The following is a 19,317-nucleotide window of genomic DNA, read 5'->3' on the forward strand; positions in this document are numbered from 1 at the left end:
GTTAAAATTGCATTGTTTTCCCTCTGTAAGCAAGAAATTCCTTAAGAGAGCTCAGAAACAACATTAATGTCTTGGTGAAATGTACTTCTGTATCTACTGATGGTCACATGATGCTCCAACCCCTTAGTAAACTGTTGTCTTGCCTCTGCTCATCTTCACAGGCAGCTCCACAGGAGGACAGGAAAACGCTCATGCTTTTCCAGATAGTCCTATCCAATCAGGAAATCAGTTCAGGGTTTCCCTGTACCAGCAACATTCTGTCTAAAGCATCACATTTTTCAGAGGAGGTGCAAAGCCTAATAAATCACACCATTCCAGTGAGAGGTCCATCTTAACCTTCTAAATGCCACTGTTGTAAGGAGGAGCCATCACAGATTGCCATAGCAACATAGCCTTTCTGACTCAGAGGATCAATCACTTTCAGGCATTGTCCAACCGACACCTGGTACAGCCGATTATTCTTCTGTGAGAGAAAGTTTAAAAAAAAAAAAAAAATAGCAAAAAAAAAAAAAAAAAAAACCCACCAGATATTTGCTTTTACTTAAAAATTATACTGTCAGAACACGGTAATGAAAATATAGAAATCAAGAAGAGAACTGGAGCATCTAAGAAGACCCCTACAAGGTGGTAAACTACAGCTCCTCTCTGAGTTGAAGGGGTACTACACCCTCGTTCAGCCTTCGCTGTCCCTCCCATTCTCCCAACCCCACTAAGCAAGCTTCTCACCCCAAAGGTCCACTGCTGGGATCCTCCTGACCCATGACACTTCATGAGTCTTGGTGGGTCTGATGAGCGAGTTTCTGACATATCCAGGCAGAGGAGATTATTTAAAACCAATTCATGCTCTTCATTATAAACCCAAACCTAGAGAAAAATAGATCAAAACCTAAGTTTTGCCTTAAATACAGAAACTCAGGACTTCAAATATAGTAGAAAACAAATGAACTGGCACTCTAGGATCTCATAAAATGGAAGCATACTATGGACAAGAGTTACCTGTAGGTAGGTTCCAATTCAGTGATTGGAAAATTGAGTGTATTATCACAGGAGAAAGTATGGACCTAGTCAAGGAACTACCTAAGCAGTGGTTGGAGTTTCTAAATTGAATTTAACCTATTAAACTGAATTTAACTGTTAACTGAATTAAATTGTACATCTTTTCTAATTCTAGAATTCCACAAGTAGGTAATTCTCTTCATTCCTATACCAAGTTAAGAGAGGAATCCAACAAGGATGTTTATTTGCCTTCTTTAGATGAAAAACACACAAGGTTTCATATTTCTTTCACCTGTTGTTTATGGGGCATTTAGTTTGTTACATCACGGAGTGCCACACTCTAATCCCAGATCATAACACCAAATGCAATGAGATGAGATGTATGACTTCCACCTTGACTGCCCAGAAGCAGGTTTTTCCATAGCCTTGCTAATGGATTGTCTTCTGAAGACCTCTGTGAGGATTTTGAGAAGCAAAGGCCTCCTCCCACTGAAGTGCACAATTGTGATAACTTATTTTCCAACATCTACTATCAAAAAGGGTTGCTCTGGAAGCATAGTGGTTACAAATCAGGCTGCGGACCTTAAGGTCAGCAGTTCGAAACTACCAGTTGTTCCACGGGAGAAAGATGAGGCTTTCTGCTCCTGTAAAGATTTACAGCCTCAGAAACCCTGTTCAGGGTCACTATGGGTCGGAACCAACTTGACGGCACATAAGAACAACAACAACAACTATCATTAACCCTAAAAGAAGTACGTGTTCTTCCATGAATTATGTTACTCATTCTCATTGCTTCTAATACCTAAGGTCCAAGAGAGATGATGCTATCTCACATGAACACGAGGGTAAGTAAAAAAGTATTGCTACAAAATCAAAGAATCGCTTATTACACAAAATTATAAAAATAGGAAGCTATTGACTTTTGACATATTCTCCATCTAGGTCTATACATTCCTAAAGGTAGTGTTTCTGTCTCTCTAATTCTTCCCTGAAGAATCTCACACTCTGATTACCACCATGGCAAAATGGTAGTTGTAGCATCCTCGAAGGACTCAAATCATGTTCCTCTGAAATGCTGTTTGAGTTTAGGGAACAAAAAGCAGGCTCAAGGGGGAAGGTTGGGACTGACATCGCCCAACTACTTTCCTACCCACAAATGGTACAAAAATCCTTTTTTAAACCACATTTTCATCTGGTAGCGTAGTGGTTACGAATCGGGCTGCGAACCATAAGGTCAGCGGTTCGAAACTACCAGCCGCTCCGCGGGAGAAAGATGAGGCTTTCTACTCCCGTAAAGATTTACACCCTTGGAAACCCTGTACAGGGTCGCTATGGGTCGGAACCGACTCGATGGCACTTAACAACAACAACAACATTTCTTTACTGCCGTAGTGATATACACACCACTAAGTGTGTGAAGTCTCCCAAGACCACAAAGATGCTACATGAAATGTCAAAGTTCATGCTCTTTCCACCCAAACCCCCAAGTGTTTTTTTTTTTCATTCTTAAGCTAAACAAACCCATCACTAAAATGAAAGTGAACCTTCCTTCCTTATGAAATTAAAGTTCCACATTGACGTAAGTTTTTGCTCATTTTTAAGATCATTTGGAATATTAAGGTCACTGAGAAGATACAATACACTGAGATTAAATATTGTGAATAACATGAACTAAATTTCTGTTGTGGTTTCCTTTGATTTCAGAGAAAAGTCTACGAAAGATCTTGGGATTCCTCAAATGCAGATTTGATGCTCCTGTCCAGGAACAAGACACACTTCCTTTGCCATTTTCAACAGGTCTCCCCAGGCTGTAAGTTCCACTGGACTTCCTCTCTCAGTAACAATGGAAAGCATATACAGTGCTCTACAAAATGAACAGACAATGCACAGAAGTCTGAGGCCTCTACAAGGAAGCAAAATAGTTATGTTGATCTCTAGGGCCATTCCCAACTTAAAATTGGTAACTGTAGAGGAGTCAGGGTATTAAATATCTTCATCTCCTTAGCTCCTGAACAATTCCCTGAGCCGCAGATGGCACGCACCTGATTCGGGTCACCGTAGTCACATGCCTTCAGTACCACCAGGCCTCCTTTCTGACTGGGGCGGCCCTGAGCCACCAGACATTTGTTGGTCTGGAGGTGATAGAGCTGCAAAAGGAGAAAGCACTCTTGATAACTTGGAATGCAGAGAAATAGTGATGTCAGAAGAAGCCTTAGAATGCCTAAAGAGAAGGGTTTGAATGAATTATGAACACATTAGTCTATAGGTATGGATGTTGCTGTTAAAGTGTCATTGAGTTGGTTCCAACTCAAAACGACCCTATCGAGGGTTTCCAAGGCTGTAAATCTTTGCGGAAGCAGGAATCCTTGTCTTTCTCCCGTGGAGCTGTTGGTGGGTTCAAACTGCCAACTTTGTGCTTCGAGGTCCAGTGCTTATCCCACACAGCTGTTGCGCTTCCCATAGGTATGAATGCCAAGGTTCATAATTTTTATCCATAAGTTCTAACTTCAGTACATGGGAAGATGCAGGTAGTTGCTGTCAGCTTATAGGCAAGTTTATATCATCTACATGCAGTGAGCAGAGTCAACAGAAACTCCACCGAAAGGTACCAGCTGACTAGCCTAGTGTGGGATGAAAACTTCATTCCTGCACTAAAGACCTTCAAATCAAAGCAAGGAATATGAACAGAAAGTATAAACAAGGGCAAACAAAATAAAGAGAGGGCAAAATTAATTGCAATGTTAAATCAGGGCTATGTGCAGACTTAAAAAAAGTTCATCAAAATGTTTATTATTAAGTATTTTCTTGTTATATTGTCAGACTATTCTAGAAACAGCATTTGTCACCACTGCAATTTTTGGACTTACATAGTTAATTTCTGTGACCGAACCTTGGGACAGTATATTTACTAACAGCTGTGTCTCTAGCACATAGATAGCCTGGTATGCAGCAGGCATTTCAACAACAACTCGTTGGATAAATAAATGAGTAAATGTCAGCATAGATAATAATCCTAACAATTACGTAAACTAATGACGGCAGCGTGGTGGTAAAAGGAGACAAAAATTAAGTTGAGCTGAGTAACAAAACAGAAATGTAGTGACAGAATTTCAACAGGTAAAGTTCAAAAGGAGAGGGGAAAACACTACAAAACAGAAAAGCGAGGGCAAAGCAAAGGGCAGAAGGGAATCTAATGCGAGTAAAAGGATTCGCTTAAGTGCTAAATGAGATTAGAGGTGTAGGGAAGAAATAAGAAATAAAGGGATTCCAATTGGACATACACTGGAATTATTGCTAGTTAACAAGAAAACACCTAATAATAAACATCTTGAATTTTAATCTTACAAAGTACAGTGACCAGGAAGGTGAAAACTCTCAGCTGAATTCTTCCTTCCTTTCTCCAGGTCAAGAACCCTGGAAGAAGGGTCTTCTTTGTTGCATAAAAGGGAAAACAGGGTGGCAATGATATTTACCCTTAACTGTCTGAAGGCAAGTCTGAAATAAATCAAGAAAAAGATGTTTTCATAGCTAAAAGCTCTAAAATAGAGGTGTCATGATAAAGCAGGAAAGGAATTTTATTAGAAACAAAGGAGAGACATGTAAAAAGACAAACGTGGTTTGTCAATGTGCTTCCTGACCAGATCGGAGGGTTGCCAGGAATTTGGGATATCCAGTCATATTGCATTAGACAACTCTGTTGCTCAAGATCTCTATGAAGTGTTCAAGAGCAAAGATGTCAGTTTGAGGACTAAAATGTGCCTGACCCAAGCCATAGTATTTTCAGTTTCCTCATAGACATGTGAAATGTGGGCAGTGAATAAGGAAGATCATAGAAGAATTGAAGCATTTGAGTTATGGTGCTGGAGAAGAATATTGAAAGTACCACAGTCTGCCAGAATACGAAACAAATGTGTTTTTGCAAGCAGTACATCCTTAGAAGCAAGGATGGTGAGATTTCGTCTCTCGTACTTTCAGCGTCACAGAGGAAGACCCTCAACGAGATGGACTGGCACAGTGGCGGCAGCAGCGGGCTCAAACTAACAACAATTGTGAGGATGGCCCAGGCCCAGGCCCAGGCAGTGTTTCGTTCTGTTGTGTGGGGTCACTATCAGTCAGAACCAATTTGACAGCACCTATCAACAACAGTCTAACTTTATATCTCCACTTCACTTACTTTTGTGTGTTCTTTATAGCTATTCCCCAATTTTCAGTAGTTTGCTTTATGCCACTTCACTTTTATGAGAGACCTACATAAGTACCTGTTTTCACTAATGTAAAGAAGTCTGAAAATATTTTTGCTTTTACCAAAAAAAGTGCCTTTGGTGTTTCTTTTGCAGCGCACTGAGCCGCAAAAGTCATGTCGTGTAGCTCCTTCCACAGGAACTAAAGCCAGTATCTCTGCATCCAGTCATCATAGCTTTGAAGTGGTTCCGTGGCACTGTATGTTAGTGTCATGTCAAGTTTTATATGTCATTTGGTATGGTAAGTTATTTTGGGGTTTGGGAATGCTAAAAAATTTTTCCTGTATAAATGAATGGTAATTATAATTACTTCTTTGCTTTATGCCTTTTAGGCTGTGGAAGGTTTCTTAGAACACTTCAGTTTGGAATAGTGGGGAAAATATGAATTTATGTGACTATTCACGTGTCTGTTTATTCTCTTGAACTTCTGATGTGGCGCTGTAGGATCAGCACTGGACTGCGAACCACCAAGCCTACAGTTCAAACCTACAAGCTGCTCCTCGGAAACCCTATGTTGTTGTGGTTGCCACTGTGGCAATCTATCTCATTGGAGTTCTTCCTCTTTTTCTTCAACCCTCAACTTTATCAAACACAATATTCTTCTCCAGTGACTGGTCCCTCCTGACAATATGTTCGAAATATGAAAGACAAAGTCTGGCCATTCTGGTCTCCAAGGAGCACTCTGGCTGTAACTTATCCAACACAGATCTATTTGTTCTTTTGGCAATCCATGGTACTTTCAATATTCTCCTCCAACACTGTAACTCAAAGGCATCAATTCTTATACGGTCTTCCTTATTCACTGTCCAGCTTTCGCATGCATATGACATTATAGAAAATACCATGGGGCTTGGGTCAGGTGCACATTAGTCCTCAAATGGACATCTTTGCTCTTCAACACTTTGAAGAGGTCTTGTGCAGCAGATTTGCCTAATGTAATACGTCGTTTGATTTCTTGACTGCTGCTTGCATGAGTGTTGATGGTTGATCCAAGCAAAATGAAGTCAATGACAACTTCAGTCTTTTCTCCATTTATATGGATTTTATTTAATGGTCCAGGTTTTCTTTACATTGAGGTACAATCCATACCAAAGGTTGTGGTCTTTGATCTTCATCAGCAAGTATTTTAAGTCCTCTTGGTTTTCAGTAAGCAAGGTTTTATCATCTGCATATCACAGGTTGTTAATGAATCTTCCTCCAATCTTGATGCCACCTTTTTCTTCATATAATCCAGTTTCTCTGATTTTTTCAGAATACACGTTGAACAAGTATGGTGAAAGAATACAACCCTGACATACACTTTTCCTAATTTAAAACCATTTGGTGTTCCCTAGTTCTATTTGAACAACTGCCTTGGTCCACGTACAGGTTCCTTATGAGCACAATTAAGTGTTCTGGAATACTCATACTTTGCAACATTGTCCATAGCTTGTCATGATCCACACAATCGAAAGCCTTTGAGCAGTCAATAAAGCACAGGTAAGCATCTTTCTGGTATTCTCTGCTTTCAGCCAAGATCCATCTGATGTCAGCAGAGATACCCCTCGTTCCATGGCCTCTTCTAAAACCAGCTTGAACCTCTGGAAGTTTTCTGTCAATGTATGCTTGCAGCCATTTCTGTATTACCTTTAGTAAAACTTTACTCACCTGGGCTATCAATGATTTTGTCCAATGATTTCTGCATTCCGCTGGGTCACCTCTCTTTGGAACAGGCACAAATACAGATCTCTTCCAGTCAGTTGCCAAGTAGTTGTCTTCCAAATTTCTTATTTATTAGTAGGGATGATTTGACGGCACTTAACAACAACAACATTTACTCTCTTAAGGAGCCCTGTTGTTGTTGTTGTCATAGAGACCTTGTATAGAGTTTCCAAAGAGCTGCTGGTAAACCATCTTGCGTTTCAAACTGACCTTGCGGTCGAGTGCTCATCCTACAGCACCACACCAGAACTCCCTGGTAGCATGGTGGGTTATGAGCTGGTCTGCTAATCTCAAGGTCAGTACTTTGAATCTACCAGTCGCTTTCTTGGAGAAACATGAGGCTTTCTGTTCCCATAAAGATTCAGAGCCTCAGAAACCCTGTAGTTATTGTGAGTCGGAACTGCCTTGGTGACACCACCACTGCCATTGACTCTCTTAGAAGCTGCCATATAACTTATCTTTATAGAAGTTGTGCTTCCTTTAAAACATAAAGAATTGTAATATTAACATCCAATACATTAACATTTCTAAGTAATCTGTGTAGAGGAAACTCCCATAAAAAGAATGTAATATAGGGTGCACTATGCTGTTGTTATGTGATGTCAAGTTGGTTCTGACTCACAGCAACCCTGTATAGGGTTTCCAAGGTTGTAAATCTTTGCAGGGACAGAGAGCCTCATCTTTCTCTCATGGAATGGCTGGTGGGCTCGAGCCTGGCTCAAAGTTTAGAGCTCGTCCTCAGAGCCACCACACTCCCCGGGCATAATAGAGTATAGCCTTAAAACGTCTAAAATGTCACTTGTTATAGCTTATGAGCATCTCAAAGCATTTCATATAAGTTTTAAGAAACATTTTGATAAGATTACTTTCTTACCCTCCCACGTTGAAGAACTTTGGGGCGTTTGGGCCCTCTATTAATGAAAATGGGTTGCTGTGGTTTGGCATTGGGCCCAGATATCTGCATCTCTGGGTAAATATTATCCAAATACCATTTAAATGATTTACAGCCCAACTTCCTCCTCAATTCAACACGCTCACTAATATTCCCATAGCTTCGAGTCTTCAGATCAGGTCTTAAGGAGAAATACTGCTCCTGAGTTCAAACAGAAAAGAAAACAAAAAAAAGGAAAGAGAATGGACACTTTGTTAGGAATGAGTATTAAGCAGTTATATGTCAGGTTCAAAGAACAAATAAAAACAATGGATTATGATCAAGTTATGTTTCATGCGGATGTTTTCTTGAAAACAGGAAACAGAATGTCAATGAAGATTTTCTCAGTATTAGGAAGTTTTCATCAAGGCATGGTAACAAGAGTCAAGAAATCACATTTTGCAAATCTGCTGAAAAAGACTACTTTAAAGTGTTAAAAATAAACAAAGAGTTCACTCTGAGGACTAAGGTATCCCTGACCTAATTTTTTTTGATATTTTCAGTGGCCTCGTATGCATGTGACAGCTGGGCAATGAACAAGGAAGACCGAAGAACTGAAGCCTTTGAATTCTGGTGTTGGAGAAGATTATTGAATATTCTGCCAGAAGAACGAACCAATCTGTCTTAGAAGAAGTACGGCTTTAGAAGTAAGGATAGTAAGACTTCATCTCACTTACTTTGGACATGTTGTCAGGAGAGACCAGTCCCTAGAGAAAGACATCATGCTTGGTAAAGTAAAGAGTCAGTGAAAAAGAGGAAGCCCCTCACTGAAATGGATTGACACAGTGGCTGCAATGAAGGGGCTTAAACATAGCAACGATTGTGCGCATGGCATGGGATTGGACAGTGTTCTGTTCCGTTGTATACAGGCTCACTACAAGTTGGAACCAACCTGATGACACCTAACATTAGGAAGCTTCCAAGCTCATGGCTGTTACGTTGTTGTTAAGTGCTGTCGAATTGGTTCAAACTTACAGCGACCCTGTATAGGGTTTCCAAGGAGCAGCTGGTGGGTTTGAAAGATTGACTTTGTGGTTAGCAGTCTAGTGCTTATCCTATAGTGCCACACCAGGGACTCTAAACTCATAGTGGTAGATACAAATTTTCCAAAATTCTAATTTCCACTCTAAAGTTTGGATATTTTATTATTTGCAACGAACACTGTCATTTCTTTAACATGAAAGATTTACCCAAATATAAATAACCATAGTCTGTGAGTCAGTCATTCTTTTACATCAAAAGAGTGTTCCGAGAGATCGGATCTTAAACCAAAACTATTCCCTGAAGTCTTTGAAATCAACCAATTGTCTAGTGTAATTAGGAAATTATGTTTTCCTTCGACTTGGAGCAACTGGAGGTTAGATGGCAAGTTGAGGGGGACAAACAGTTCCAAATAGGAAGGTGCGAATGGCTGCCCAGCTGAAGACACTCATCAATCTCACTGATTATACACGCACAAACTGTGCAGTTAGTGTGTGCTCTGTTGTATATTAACAACACCAAAGTTATATTTTTAAAAAAAGAGTCTTCCTACAGAAAAGTAGCTAGTTTAAATCAGAACTCAAACAGCCCCATATGCATTTTTCCTTGAACCAACCATGATACTTCAGTATACAACAAAAATGCTTTTGTTCATTTACCAATTTGTCACACAGACTATTAAAAACATGCACTCAGGGCTCAGACTTAAGGCAATGAATCATTTGTACTGTTTCATCAGTGACATTCAGAATAAAGCTGCCCCTTTAGTGTCTGTGTGCATGGCAGAGGGTGTAATAATTCGAGTTTGGTGTCACTGTCTTGGTTTACACCATGGCATCCATTGTTTTGAACCATCATTCCAATGCCAACACAGCGAAAAAGGCAAACAATGCATTGATCTAACTGTAGAAATGGAGTCCTGATGTGGCACTGTAGGATAAGCACACTGGGCTGCTAATGCAAGGTTGGTGGTTCAAACCAAACCAACAGCTGCTCTTCAGAAACCCTATACAGGGTTCCCTATAAGTTGGGATTGACTTGCCGGCACTTAACAAACAACGCAACAAAAATGGTAGACATAGCTTTGATTTTGCAAAGGTCTCTGGGACCTTGTTATGGCTTGAATTGTGTTCACCTAAAATATGTGTTGGAATCATGGTTCATATAGTGTAGTGATTACGAATCAGGCTGTGAACCGCAAGGTCAGCAGTTCGAAACTATCAGCTGTTCCACGGGAGAAACATGAGGCTTTCTGCTCCCGTAAAGATTTACAGCTTCGGAAACCCTGTGCAGGGTCGCTGTGAGTTGGAACCAACTCCACGGCACATAACCACCATCACCATACTTGTGGATATAACCCTAACTGGAAATGGGATTTTGTTATGTTAAAGCGGTTATAACAGTAAAGGGGGCATTCTACACACAACCACTGCCCACTGATATGAGGAGCAAGGTGGGCATGGAAACGAGTGAGCCCACCGAGAGGGCACTGATGCTATCTGAAGCCAATGGAAGCACACAGTTTACAGGCCAAGGAACTCCAAGGATTACCAGTTCTTGTTGTTGTGTGCCGTCGTGTCGGTTCCAACTCATAGCAATCCTGTGCAGGGTTTCTGCGAGCGGCTGATATGTGTGAACTGCCAAGCTGACAGTTACTGGTCCAGTGTTTACCCTATAGCGCCACAACAAGGCTCTAGATGCTGAAATAGCCAAGAAAGGCCCTTCCCTTAGAATTCAGGCTTCTCCCTTCTGAACTGTAAGAATATAAATTTAGGTTTTTTGAACGTTACCCACTTAGGGTATTTTTGTTACAGAAGTACATGTTAAAAGACAGACTACATGAGTCTATGGAACACATCTGACAGTGATCTTTCTAGGTGGTTAGCTTGGAAAGGGACCTCAGTGAGTTCATAGTCGAGTAGAAGGAAGAATGGAGGAGAGGAACAATGTTGTACTGCTATGAAGCAGCTCTGGTAGTGTGGTTACCAGTCGGGCTGCTAACCTCAAGGTCAGCGATTTGAAACTACCAGCGTTCCATGGGAGAAAGATGAGGCTTTCTGCTCCAGTAAAGATTTACAGCCCCAGAAACCCTACAAAGGGCTGTTATGAGTCAGAACCGACTCTACGGTACACTGCCACCTCTACCAGTGCTCTAAAGAGTCTCTGTTCAAAATTACTGTGCATTCCTTTATTCCTTTTGTATCCTCAAAAACCTAACACAGAGTCTGGCATCTAGTAGGTACTCAATAAGTGTTTGCCCAACAAATAACTGGATAAGAATGTTCACAGCAGCATTATTCACAATAGTCAAAAAGTGGAAATTGTCCTCAATGTTCATAAACTGATGAACAGGTAAACAGAATGCAGTATATACAATGGAGTATCATTCAGCAATAAAGAAATGAAATACTGACACATGCTAGGACCTGGATGAACCTGGAAAGCACTGCACTAAGTGAAAGAGTCCCGGGGTGGCACAGCAGGATAAGCACTCCACCTCAAGGTCAGTTTGAACTGCAGGGTCAGCACTTAACAACTACAAGTGAAAGATGCCAGACAAAAAAGACCATATTTCCATGATTCTATTTCTATGAAATGCCAGAATAGGCAAATGTATATAGTCAAAAGGCAGCATAGTGGTTGTCTAGGACTGGAGGAGATGGGGACTTCAGGGTGATAAGGAGTTTCTTTCTGGATGATATAAAGTACCCTAAAGAAATAATGTTAAGATTTTTGGCTGTCTTTTGAATCTTGGTTTGCCTTGCCTACTAATGTAAAATAGACACTTGATGGGGAGAGAAATGAATAGCCAGAAACATCACCATAGAAAACTTGTAAATCTGTCTTCAGCCTATAACTGATTGGAATACCTAAAATGGGGCTAGAACTTGCCCAGTGAAGGAGGCTTCCTGCAGAGCCTTTGCATTGCACAAGACCATAGGTGGAATCCTGAACCCTATCCAGAATCTTCTGAAGTGGGAAACTGCCACTTGAAAGGATAAGCAAACCAGCCTGGAGTGGCTAAAAGAACAGAAGATACTTCTTGAAAGACCAGCAGGAAAAATAAAAAACAGTAATGGCAGTCTGACTGACTACTACAAGAACAAGCAAGTTGTTTGCACAGGAGCCATCAAGGCAAGTGGTTGGGTCCCCTCAGGGCAAACCCCCTTCCAAGACTAAGACTCAAGGAGAATACATGAGCAGGCATGTGGTCTTGCTGCTGACCACATTGGTCAGCAATAAGGGGAAGTGGGGGAAAAACAACAATGAAGTGAGTTAAGCCTGACCACATTCAATAGACTCCTGTCAACCCGAGTTGAGACCTGGTTGGCCAGCAGTATGGCAAGACCTGGGGACTCCTGGGCTCAGTGATAGGGATATGGCCACAGAGGACTAACGTGGAGAGTGAAGCATCCAGCTGATATGAAATGAGGGGAGATGCACACGAACACCCATACTTGCAGATAATACCCACTTGACCTGGCTTCAATGGCTGGATGATCAGAACTTGACTAGAAGAACAAAGAGGAGGGAAAAAAGAGTAATCCGCTACAATTTGATGAACTTGACCTATACTTATGGATGTAGTAGCTCAAAAGAGGGAAAAAATCTGTACAGCGAGGATCGTTCCTACCCCCTCGGTACACAGAGACGACAGGGATGAGCAACTTAGACACTGGCTACCCAAAATAGGGGGGGCTACAAAGGCAAGAAGAGACTGGCCTACAAGCTTTCAAGAGGGAGTTTAGATCCAGAAAGTGCAGAGGATGGTAGAATTTCCACTGAGTAGTATCTAATCTGATGAAGGGGTGAGGCTGATGAGATGGGGATAGCACTCATGTGGTACAATAGTGAATAATTGCTATCAGGACTGACTGTGAGCGTTGGAAATGTAACGGTAGATGTTTTGTAGCAAAAGGAGGGGAGTGGTTGACTTTGCAGTCCAGGAGTAGAGGTCCCTGGGACCATCAAGGGAGAAGAGCAGAGTGCAGGACCCTACCAAGAGAAGCAGTGACACCAGAGATGGAGAGAAAGATGAAGATGTGGAGAGATGGAGCGGCTGGGGACTCTGGACTCAGGGAGGGAGAGGGGCTGAGTGCTGACGGCCAGGGGGCAGGCTTGCAGGGTGTACCCTTTGGTTGTTTGATGATGCATGGAGGGGACTGTAATCATTGCAATGAAACGAAATATAATAGGATAACTGTAAAGCTAATGTTCTCCCATGTAAACTATCACATAATTCACATTAAAAAAACTTCTTTTAAGTGCCCTAAAAATTATTTGTGAATTATATCTCATAAACCTGTCAAAATAAAGACCAGGAAAATTGCCTATGGTAGAAGAGAAACAGGAAGGAATACTGAATGTGCAGCCTACCAGGGCAAGTGATGGGACTGGTCCCAGAAGGAAGTTCAATAGGCCAAGTCAAGGAGAGTGGATTTCTCCTTTTGCTGGCTGCATTTCCCACTTGGAAAATGAAGAGTCAGATTAACACTAAAAACAATATAAGCACTTGGTGAAGAGGAGAGAAAAGAAACTTAGAAATAGATGGCCCTAAAGAAAAGGGCAACCAAACAGAAATAACTTAAAGCTAAAAAGGAAAGCAGCTAAAATCATCCCCAAGGCAGTGGCTTTATACCAGAAACTCCATCTCACCTTGTACTCATCCAGCCAGACATGGGCCAGCCGCAGGGAGTTGTGGGTCATGGTGTCCTGCCCTTCAGGAGACCCATATGGGCGCCTTTTCCGGAAAATGTGTCCTACTCTAGAGCAAGGGATGATGAAGAGCTTACCTCCACACATCCAGATCTGGTCAGAAGCAAAACATAAATTAAGAGCTGCTGCATATTACTGTGAAATCACCGACAAATTTTCATGAAATTAATATTTATTAGATAGGTGCCAATGTAAGGTTGCAAAATGTTTTCTTTCTACATATAAATATTAAGACAAAGGAGAGTCAGAAGTCATCTTTTAAAAAATTATCTGTCTTTATGAATGAAAATGAACTAGATTCTAAAACAATGTAATTCTCATTTATAACCATGTGTCTGACATTGTACCTACTACACTTAGGTACTTTAACAGATCCAAGAACTTCCTTTAAAAATGTTTAATTTTTTTACATTATACAGAAATAATTCTAGATTATGATTCACTAGATCTTGGATGTCATCTAACTTTTGCCCTTGACTATCATCATCTGGGTTACTCTACAAAAGTTATTTAAATTTTTGTGGGACTCAGGGTTCCTAGAAAAAGAGGACATTAAACTAATGACGTCTTCCTTTTACCTTTAAAATTCTAAAGATTATGTAGAAAAAACTGACTTTTAAGAACACAGAGGTCAAAAATTTTTCAAAAATATAATACAACACCCACCAGGACTTATGTGCTACCTGAGTGAGGGCCATGCTGTCTCAAACAGCCGAGGAGGGACTGGTCATTTGCTAGGAAGAAGAGGCTTGGCTTGAGTTCTTTCCCTTGCCTCCTTCCAGCCTATTCCAAAGACTTCCCCCCACAGTTCCCTGGGCCACAAATCCCACTACTCAGACTCTCATCGTTTCCACCTTCAGGAATTGAGACAAGCTGCATTTATTTCCCCCTCAGGTTGTGGGTGCCGGTATATATAGAGGATTCAGGAAACTACGCATGGGCTGCCAGTTGGTCATCTAAACTGGTATGCTCCCCCCCACCCCAAGAAATCTCTTTGATTCCAAAAGAGATGAATATAGAAAGCACAGTATCTACTCATAGAGTAAAGCACACAGTAAAAGAAACAACTTTCTATAAGCAATATAGCCTTTTATTTTTTGTTTATAAATAGCTAATCTATTTTTTAGATTTAAGAGTCCTAGCAAGATTAAAACATTTTCTTGCCAGAACTATTCCATTCCTGTAAGAAGTTAAGGCCACGTCCGAATTTGTAGCAGTCTTACACATATGGTAAATGTAGTATCCTCTGGAGAAATAAAATTTGACCTTATATTCAAAAATTTCTTTTAAAAAAAAAAAAATTCGTGTTATATGTCAATTCACGATGGTAAAAAGAAAGAGATAATGCAGTTTTCCATAGAACAAATGAGTTTAGAGAACATTCTGGTAGCATTTCAAAAATAAAATAAATGGTCTAATGACTCAATCTCTGGAGGAGATTTCAATATGTTCCCCCTCTAAATTACTCAGTAACTCCATGTGATTTTCAAATTGGGAGACAGATTACTAGCAATAAACTCATCAAATTTAGATCTATCCTGAACAGGGACATTGTAGAAACCAAGACCATCTCTGACTTTGCACATGTGATGTAGCCTGCCTCGAGTTAGGACTATACAGCCCAAGTCATAAATTAGGTGTGCCAAGAGACTAAACTTCAGATGACCATCTTCCAGGGTGATGTCCTGCCAATTCATAGCAACAGATGAGCCAAAAACTTCTTTGATGTAAGATTCTGGATGATTCTGGAAACCATCAGGTGGTATGTAGTTTTGGCTTCATAAGGGTGGGTACACCAAGACTGGATCTTTCTTCACTTCTTCTATTATCTCAGCCACCACCAGCAGCTCTTTCTGTGTTCTAGATGGAGACCAGAATTGGCATGGTCCCCTTGAGACTCTCCACATGAGGGCTCTTCTAGTAATGCCAAACACAAGACAGAGCCACCGTTCCCAGGACAAGTTACATGTCGACACTGGTATACTTTTGGGAGTGAAATAGCTAATAATAACTCCCCAGGGGAACAGCTGTAAAGCAGGACGGTCTTAGGCAAACAGGGAAATCTTATCACCCTGGCTATATACATCTAGCGGAATCAGTAAAACTGACAACCGGGGAAAGATCAAAACTCTGGGGTAAACTCAAACTACCATTTTCTGAATTATACTCAAACATTCATTACAATCATGCCTTCTAAATTCTTGTAAAGTAAATCTCTAGCTTTTAAATATATTTTTGGTATTTTAAATGTATATTATCCATATACTTAGGTTATGATAAAGTTAGGCATTTAGTAAAAATAATCTATCAACAAAGACAAGCAAGGGGGAATTTACTGAAAACACAGTACCATGGAGGGGGTTATATCCCACCATTCACAAAGTTAAGTACACCAAAAAGATAAAAAATAATACGATAGGATGAATGTAAAACTAATGTTCTCCCATGTAAACTATCACATAGTTCACAATAAAACATTAAAAACAAAGATATAAAATAAATACCCTAAATGATATTTCCAAATTTTCTCCTCCCCAGATATCCATGCCACTGTCGTACTGGCCCAGTTCGTTGAAATAGTGTCTGTTCATGGCAAACAATCCTCCAGCCATTGTTGGTGACCTAGGAAAGGGAAACAATTACTATGCGGATTCAAGTGGCAGTTCTTTTACCGACAGGTATTTAAAAAAGTCATCGCAGCCTTGGGATATTACAAATAAGCACTATATTAACTATCATGAAAACATATTTTGTCTGATATTATCAGCTGGACCATATAAGTCAATTTTTTATACTGTTAATGGACTCCTGGTGTGGCAGGGTCAGCTGTGTAATGTGAACCACAAGGTCAGCCGTTCAAACACACCAGCTGCTCTTCAGAAACCACTCTATACAGGGTTGCTAAGAATCCGAACTGGCTTGACAGCATTTAACAGCAACAACAATGCGATACATGTTACATACCTGGCATATAAAGACTACTTTTCTAAGTAAATAAATTTAGAGAATAAAACAATTTTATTATAACCACGTTTGAAAGAAATCTACCTTAAATGAATTATATAATTCCTTCTGACAGTCTCATAGAGCCACTGGGATTTTGAAAAATGGTCTTTAGGACCTCTTGGTGTGATACTGTAGGATCAGCACTGGAATGCAAACCACACTGTAGGCGGTTCAAACCCATCAGTTGCTCCTTGGAAACTCTGTATTCGACAGCACTTAACAACAACAACAATGGGGCCTGACAAGAGGAGGTGTGACAAAACCCACACTTTGAGTTGGACTCAAACAAGTGCTTCTCAGCTGGGTATAAATCTGCCCACAGGAGACATTCGGTAATGTCCAGAGACATATGTAGCTGCTATCAGAGCTGGGGGAGAAGGTGCTACTAGCATGTTAAAAATTAAGGCCAGAAGTGCTGCTAAATATTCTAAAATACACAAGACAGGCCCCAAAGGTCAATAATGACAAGGTTGAAAAACCTTGTCAAGTTACAGGAATGTGAAATAGACTGAGCCTTAGAGGGTCAAGTCAAGTCAATCTGCAGCCACTCATTGCCTGAATCTGGATTAAGGCGATCATAAATTCTAGTGTCCTAAATTGCATCCATGTTGTTCTTGTTAGCTACCATCTAGTCAGTTCCGACTCATAGTGAGCTGTGCACAACACAACAAAACACTGCCCGGTCCAGTTCCATCCTCACGATTGTTGTTACACTTCAGCCCATTGCTGCTGCCACGGCTCCAATCTATCTTTTGGGGGGTCGCCTTCTTTTTTGCTGACCCTCCACTTTACCAAGCATGATATCCTTCTCCAGGAACGAGTCCCTCCTGATAACATGTCTGAAGTATGAGAGATGATGTCTTGTCATTCTGGCTGTACTTCTTTCAACAAAGATTTGTTTGTTCTTCTGGCAGTCCATGGTACTTGCAAGATTCTTTGTCAACACCATAATCCAATGCATCAGTTCTTCTATAGTCTTCCTTATTCACTTCCCAATTTTCAAATGCTTATGAGGTGACTGAAAACATCACGGCTTGGGTCAGGTGCACCTGAGTTCTCAAATCAATATCTTTGCTCTTGAACACTTTAAAAAGGTCTTTGGCAGTTTGCCTGATGTGACACATCATTTGATTTCTTCACTGCTGCTTCCATGAATGGTGACTGTGAATCAAACTAGAATGTTTTCCAAATTTCTTGCCATAGACAAGTGAGGGCCTCCAGTGCTGTTATCAGTTTACTGAAAGATTTCAATTTGCATTATGTCAATTTCTGAACTTTTGTGTTTTGCCAAAGCCTTCCATGCAACTTGGACTTCGTCTTCTTGATCATATGCTATTTCTTAAAACGCTTGGACATCAACTAATTTTGGGGGGGGTATAGTGACTCTGTATATTCCTTCCATATTCTTTTGATACTTTCTGCACCATTCAATATTTTGTTCATTGTTGTTGTTGTTGTTGAGTGCCATTGAGTTGGTTCCAACTCATAGCGGCCCTGTGTAGAGTTTCCAAGGAGCGGCTGGTGAGCTTGAACCACCAACCTTGCAGTGCAATCTAACCTTACAGTGCATTAACCCACAGCACCACACCAGAATATATACATAAAATATCCTTCAATATTTCAAGTCTAGAATTTCTTCTTCACTTCTTTTAGTTTGAGAAATGCTGAGTCTAGGTCTTTGTACATTTCATTATAATACTTGATTTTTTCTTCTTGAGTTGACCTTTGAAAATTTCTGTTTACCTCTTTTACTTCTTCATTTCTCCCAGTTTCCTTAGCTTAAGAGCCAGTTTCAGAGTCTCTTCTGACATCCATGTTGGCCTTTTCTTTCTTTCTTGTCTCTTCAATGAGCTTTTACTTTCTTCCTGTATGATGTCCTTGATGTCATCCCACAACCTCTTCTGGTTTTCAGTCATTAGTGTCTAATGCATCAAATCTATTCTTGAGATGGTCCCTAAATTCAGGTAGGATATATTCAAGGTCACATTTTGACTCTCATAGACTTGTTTTAATTTTCTCCAGCTTCAGCCTGAACTTACATATAAACAATTGATGGTCTGTTCCACATTCTGCCCCTGACCTTGTTTTGGCTGATGATATTAATCATCTCTTCTCACATATGTAGCCCATTTGATACCAATATTGCCTTTATGATGTTGAAAACGGTATTTGCAATGAGTAAGTCAATGGCCTTGCAAAATTCTATCATGCGATCTCCAGCATAGTATCTGTTACTTTGGTCATATTTTCCAACTACTGATCTTTCCTCTTTGTTTTCAACTTTCACATTCCAATCACCAGTAATCATCAATGCATCATGATTGCATGTTTGATCAATTTCAGACTGAAGAAGTTGGTAGAATTCTTCAGTTTCATCATTACTGGCTTTAGTGATTAGTGGGTAAATTTGGATAATAGGGGTATTAACTGTTCTTCCTTGTGGTGGTGGTGGTGGTGCTATGCCCTGGAGTCAGTTCCGACTCACAGCGACCCTGTGTAGGGTTTCCGAGGCTGTAAATAATTCCAGGAGCAGAATCTTTCTTCCACAGAGCAGGTGACCTAGCTGTTAGCAGCCCAACTCATATCCCACTGACCTACCAAGGCTCCTTGGTCTTCCTTATAGACAAATGGATATTATCAATTAGGGTCATTCTACTTTGAGGAGGCAGCTCTTCTACAGTCATATTTTGCATGTTTTCCAATCCATGGGGCTTATCTTCTGACATTAAATCTGACAGTGTTCCA

The 19,317-nt window shown here is 40.5% G+C and overlaps 1 protein-coding gene across 1 annotated transcript in view; it reads right to left on the bottom strand.

Annotated features, from left to right (window-relative positions):
- Nucleotides 1-261: 261 nt before the first annotated feature.
- The window catches only part of GALNT11 (UDP-N-acetyl-alpha-D-galactosamine:polypeptide N-acetylgalactosaminyltransferase 11 (GalNAc-T11)), a 63,857-nt gene continuing 44,801 nt past the window's right edge, over nucleotides 262-19,317 (bottom strand). The window contains exons 7-12 of the mRNA XM_006873670.1: nucleotides 16,071-16,188; nucleotides 13,507-13,659; nucleotides 7,813-8,031; nucleotides 3,039-3,143; nucleotides 727-864; nucleotides 262-463 (exon numbers count right to left, since the gene is read on the bottom strand). Of these exons, the coding sequence (XP_006873732.1) occupies nucleotides 332-463; nucleotides 727-864; nucleotides 3,039-3,143; nucleotides 7,813-8,031; nucleotides 13,507-13,659; nucleotides 16,071-16,188 (865 nt within the window). The 3' untranslated portion in view covers nucleotides 262-331. The remainder of the gene's footprint in view (nucleotides 464-726; nucleotides 865-3,038; nucleotides 3,144-7,812; nucleotides 8,032-13,506; nucleotides 13,660-16,070; nucleotides 16,189-19,317) is intronic.

The sequence above is a fragment of the Chrysochloris asiatica genome, unplaced genomic scaffold (genome assembly GCF_000296735.1).
Source record: "Chrysochloris asiatica unplaced genomic scaffold, ChrAsi1.0 scaffold00249, whole genome shotgun sequence".
Lineage (NCBI taxonomy): Eukaryota > Metazoa > Chordata > Mammalia > Afrosoricida > Chrysochloridae > Chrysochloris > Chrysochloris asiatica.